At 64.6% G+C, this 5,189-nt stretch overlaps 1 protein-coding gene across 1 annotated transcript; it reads left to right on the forward strand.

The window, feature by feature from the left end:
- Positions 1-960: 960 nt before the first annotated feature.
- E2F1 (E2F transcription factor 1) lies at positions 961-4,939 on the forward strand. Its single transcript, XM_048963550.1, has 7 exons — positions 961-1,163; positions 1,468-1,558; positions 1,908-2,127; positions 2,298-2,450; positions 2,588-2,702; positions 2,812-3,004; positions 3,487-4,939. The coding sequence occupies exons 1-7, from the start codon at positions 972-974 to the stop codon at positions 3,732-3,734; spliced, it is 1,212 nt and encodes a 403-aa protein (XP_048819507.1). The 5' UTR covers positions 961-971; the 3' UTR covers positions 3,735-4,939.
- Positions 4,940-5,189: the final 250 nt, after the last annotated feature.

Below are 5,189 nucleotides of genomic sequence, written 5' to 3' on the forward strand. Positions count from 1 at the left end.
TCCGCCAAGCTGAACGGTGCTGCCGTTTGCTCTTCGCTTGCGGAGGAACGAGGCGCTGGGGCAGCAGGGTTCGGCCGTGGTCTTAGCGCTGCCCCGCGGCAGCCACAGGCGGAACCAGCAGCAAAACATCCCTCGAAGTTCGCAACATTCCTTAAAGCAGAGGCACCTCGCGCTGAGCCCAACAGCCCCGCCGCGGCCTCAGCGCTTCCTCCGGACCCACTGTACCGAAGGCTGGGGGGTGGTGGGGGTGGAGGGTATTGACGTCCCTTTGGGCTTGGCTACGTTCTCCCTTATGGTTCCGTCTCCTCACGCACGGAGATTATCAGCGCCCCGCACGCGGGGATGCCGACGGCGGGAGCCGCCCACGCCACGTCCCGCGGGGGGGAATCGGCTGCCCTGCCCTGCCGCACCCTGCCGGCACCGCCACGGACACGCAGCTCAGCCCCGCCGGCCTCGCGGCCGACTCTAGGCCAGGAGCGCAGGAAGCGCCCAGCGCTGCAGACCCCGTCCCAGCGTGGCCCCACGCGCCGCAGCTCCGCGCTACCCTCGGCCCCTTTAAGGCCCCGCCGCGCTCCTCACCCACGCGGCGCCACGGCCGCGTCCCTGAGCCGCCTTCTGATTGGCCCCTGCCTCGGCGCGGCCGTTCTGATTGGCCGCCTGTCAGCGCGTCCGCCGCCGCCGCCCTAGACCAATGGGCGACCGGTAGCGCTCCTCCCTCCGGCTACCTCGACCAATCGGACGGCGCCCCCGCACCCCCGCCTCGGCGCTCGGCGGAGGGCGCAGCCAATGGGAGGGCGCGGGGAGGTTGGCGCCGCTTTCGCGGCAAAAAGGATTTGGCGCGCAAAGGCGCGCGGGGCCGGAGCGCGGGATAGCCCGGCGGCGGCGCGGCGTGGAGCGGCCCCGCGCCCGGCATGGGCCGCGCCCCCGCCCCGGCCGCGGCCCCGCGCCCCGCGCCGCCCGTCACCTGAGCCATGGCTACGGCGGGCGGCGCGGCGGGGCTGGCGGCGCTGCTGGGCGGCGCCTCCCCGCACCTCCTCATCGTCTCGGCCTCCGAGGAGCCCGCGGGCGGCTGCCGCCCCGACGCCGACCTTCTGCTCTTCGCCACGCCGCAGCCCTCCCGTCCCGGCCCCGCGCCGCGCCGCCCCGCGCTGGGCCGCCCGCCGGTAACCCGCGGGACGGGGGAGGGAGCGGGGGGCGGCGGGGCCTCCCGGGGTGGCGCGAGCCGCCGGGCGGGGCCGGGCCGCGCAGTGCCCACGCGAGACGGCTGGCGGGAGCGGCCCCCCATCAGGGCCCGGCCCCGCGTTAGGGCCCGGCCCCGCGGGGCACCGCCGCTCCGGAAGCTGCCGCCGGGACCGCCTTCCGCCCGCGCGCCCGCGCCGCTGCAAGGGGCTGCCCCCGGAGGCCGGGGCCGGGCCTGCCGCCGCGGTGCGTTCCGCTTCCCCGCGCTGAGGAGGCCCTGTCCCGCAGGTGAAGCGGAAGCTGAACTTGGAGACGGATCACCAGTACATAGCCGAGAGCCTGCCCGCGGCCCGCGGCAGGGCCCGGATCCCCGGCAGAGGTACGGCGCGGCCCTCCCCGTTGTGCTGCCAGCTCGGAGCTGCGGGCGCGGCCGTCCTTGTGCGGCCGTCTCGGCCGGCTGCGGGCGCAGTGCTGGCTCGGTCCCTTCGTTCATGACGGGCTGCGTCACCTCCCGCTTCACCTCTGCCATCTGCCGTCCCCCTGGGAGCGTCAGGCCTTGCCTGGCTGCTCGCTGTCAGATCTCAGTTGCGGGGCCCCGCAGCGCCCATCCCCCGAGCTTCCCCCCCAGACAGCAGATGTCGGGGTGCTGCTCACCTGCAAGGTGTGGTGGTGTTGGTACTGGGGCTGTCCTGGGCCCTGCAACTGAATCCTGCACCTGTCCCCAACAGGGACAAAGTCTCCCGGGGAGAAATCCCGCTATGAAACCTCTCTGAACCTCACCACCAAGCGCTTCCTGGAGCTGCTCAGCCAATCCCCCGATGGTGTGGTGGACCTCAACTGGGCAGCCGAGGTGCTGAAGGTGCAGAAGAGGCGCATCTACGACATCACCAATGTCCTGGAGGGCATCCAGCTCATCACCAAGAAGTCCAAGAACAACATCCAGTGGCTGTATGTCCCCAGGATGGGGGGAAACACAGGAGCCACCGGGGTTGGGTGTAGGGTGGAGGAGGGAGGGCAAAGCTCAGAGCAGTGCTGGTGGCCGGTTCCCGCCCTGAGGTCAGGTGGTGATGGCAGCACTGGGATGTTTGTGCTGGGGGTGACGGCTCTGTGTATCCCAGGGGCAGCCAGGTGGCCGTGGGGGCCTCCAGCCAACAGCGACTGCTGGAGAAGGAGCTGCGGGATCTGCATGCGGCCGAGCAGCAGCTGGACGATCTCATCCAGACGTGCACGGTGCAGCTGCGGCTGCTCACCGAGGATCCCTCCAACCAGCAATATCCTTCGGTGCGGGGCCAGGATGGGGCTGGCTGGGCTGGAGAGGTGCGGGGAATGGAGCCCCACCGGCACCTACGGTCACTGTTTGGGGTTTTGTGTGAATGTGTCCCTGTGTCTGCTCCTTGACCCACCACACTGCAGCCTATGTCACCTGCCAGGACCTCCGGAGCATCGTGGACCCTTCTGAGCAAATGGTGATGGTTATCAAGGCACCCCCAGAGACCCAGCTGCAAGTCTCAGACCCAGCAGAGGTGAGTTTCCCAGTCCCCCCCGTGGGTCACAAAGTCCTTGTCCTCCACACAGCCCTTGGTACAACTCCGCCTTGGCACTCCGTGTCCCAGCTGTCCCTCTTGTCCCCAGGCTTTCCAGGTCTCTGTGAAAAGCACTCAGGGCCCCATCGATGTGTTCCTCTGCCCCGAGGACAGCTCAGGGGTCTGCAGCCCTGTCAAGAGCCCCTTCAAGGCACCTGCTGAAGAGTTGTCCCCTGGCTCATCGCAGCAGAGAGCCTCCCCGCTCCTGCATCCTGCCCAGGATGTGAACATGCTGCTGGCTGGTGAGCAAGATGGGGATGGGAATGGGATGAGGGCATGGGGGGATGGGGTGAGGACACTGTCATGACCAGGAGCATGAGCGAAAAGGGCTGCATGAAGCACAGAACTGAGCTCTTGGCTGTGTGTTAGGGGCAGCCCGGCCTCCATGTTCACATCATGCAGTGCCAAGTAGCTGGACTCAATGATCTTTATAAGTGAGTCCCTTCCAAATTGGGATATTCTGTGATCCACCCAGCTGTCGGCTTTGCTTCTACCCAAGCTTGGCAGAGGCAGCCCTGGAGCTTTCTGCTTAGGAAAGGACACTGTCCCTCTTCGTCCCACCACTCAACAAGTGGTCTGGGTCATGCTGCCCGGTTGGCCTGAATGTTTCTGAGCTCTCCCAATGCTTTGTGTGCAATCTGCATGGCCTCAGTGGCTCAGAGCACAGCAATTCTGCTGTTCTGGTGTGTGCTGTGGGGCTGACAGCCATGGTCTGTCCCCGCAGAGGCACTGCTGCCAGGCACAGCGCTGCCCTCCAAGTGCCCCACGGAGGATGTGAGCTTGTCGCCGCTGGCCTCCATGGACACACTCCTGGAGCAGGGCAAGGACGATTTGTCGGGCTTCCTGACGGATGAGTTCATTGCACTGTCACCACCACAGCCACAGGATTACCACTTCGGCCTGGAGGACGGTGAGGGCATCAGTGAGCTCTTTGACTGTGACTTTGGGGACTTCACGCACTTGGACTTCTGAGGTTCTGTCCTGATTTCTGAAGCTGCCCCACTGCCAAGGAAATGTGGGCAGGGCTGAGGACAGCCACATGGTGCCCTGTGCCTTGGCGTGGCTCTGGTGCCTTCCTTGGGTCCCTGTGCTGCAGCAGCTCTGGGGCCCCCTCCATCCGTCCCCTCTGCAATATTTTCTTCCTTCCCTTCTGGCATCTCCACGCCGCAATGGGACAGATCCCAGCTTGGTGCTTGAGCCCTCACAGGGGGCTGCTCCTGTCCCAGGAGGAGAATGCTGGGGAGCAAGGGGTCCCCATTGGGTGCCCCTCACTGCGGGCCAGCCGCAGGGTGCCCATGGCAGAGCTTTAAGCAGTCCTGTGTATAGATCGGATTAATTTATTATTGTTCCCTGGGGACAGCGTTTAGTTTCCCGGGAGGGGTTGGGGGGGGTATGTGGTGGTGTGGGGGTGCCGGGAGGTTTTCTTGTGCTGGGAAGGGCCAGCTCTGCAGGGTGGCACCGTGCCGGCAGAGCGTGGGGTATTTATTTATTATTTATGCCGTGAGGGGCTCTCCCTGGATGGCGGGAGTGGGAACGGGGGGAGGTGGTGCAGGAGGAGGGTCCCGGCAGGGTGTGCTGGCCCCAGAGCTTACATGCATCAGATGGCTGCAGGAAGAGCGATGGAGTGGGCTGGGGGTGTCCCAGGATGTGTGAAGATGGGGAACATGTGCACCTCCAAGCTCCAATGAGGACCAAATGTTGTCTCCAGGCTTTCTCTCTAATTTCCTGTGCAGCCCTTCAGGCTGAGTGTATTTTGGGTTTGTTTCCTCCTCCCTGGCTCCAAAGGGGCTGTGGGGAAGATGGAGGGGCCTTCAGGCCAGGCTGGAGCCGCACTTTCACTTAATGCCTTTAACAAGCTTGTGTTCCGCTGAGCTTTGTGTTTAATAAAGATTTCTACTGACAGTGGCCTTCACTTTGGGACTGGGCTGCAAGCAGTGGGGAGCTGAGATACTGCCTGCACCCGAACAAATAAGGCCTTTGAGGTTAACTTATAACTTGAAATGCAGCGGTGGTGCTTTCAGAACCTGCAGGAAGCACTTTGGTGCTCATCTCCCAGGGTGGTGACACAGCCTCAGCCCCAGGCAGGTATTCCACCCAGCATGGGTGCTGGGAGACGATGGGGTGTCCCTGGGGGCTGGGGATAGTGGCACATGGTCGGAACAGTGGGGACAGCCCTGGAGTGGGGCTGAGGGCAGCTGTGCCCCATCCTGTTGGTGGGAAGAGATGAGCCACTTCCTTCCCCTCTTTGTCCGTCACTCCTCTTTCTTTCTGCCTGGCTTCCTGCGTGTTACTTGTTTAAACTCTGATAAATATTTCACTCCAGCCTGCATTGCATAACCCCTCTGTTCTTGCTCAGGCTTTAGAGCAGTTTGGAGTCCAGTTTGGGGCTGTGCCACATGTGGCCCCACTGAGATAGACACAGTGTCC

The sequence above is a fragment of the Lagopus muta genome, chromosome 16 (genome assembly GCF_023343835.1).
Source record: "Lagopus muta isolate bLagMut1 chromosome 16, bLagMut1 primary, whole genome shotgun sequence".
NCBI lineage: Eukaryota > Metazoa > Chordata > Aves > Galliformes > Phasianidae > Lagopus > Lagopus muta.

What these genes read in the sequence shown, in the direction of transcription:
- E2F1 (XM_048963550.1), top strand. Translation starts at nt 972, where the DNA reads ATGGCTACGGCGGGCGGCGCGGCGGGGCTGGCGGCGCTGCTGGGCGGC. An exon ending in CCGCGCTGGGCCGCCCGCCG is followed by an intron (nt 1,164 to 1,467) that starts GTAACCCGCGGG and finishes CCTGTCCCGCAG; the next exon opens with GTGAAGCGGAAGCTGAACTT. An exon ending in TGTGAACATGCTGCTGGCTG is followed by an intron (nt 3,005 to 3,486) that starts GTGAGCAAGATG and finishes CTGTCCCCGCAG; the next exon opens with AGGCACTGCTGCCAGGCACA.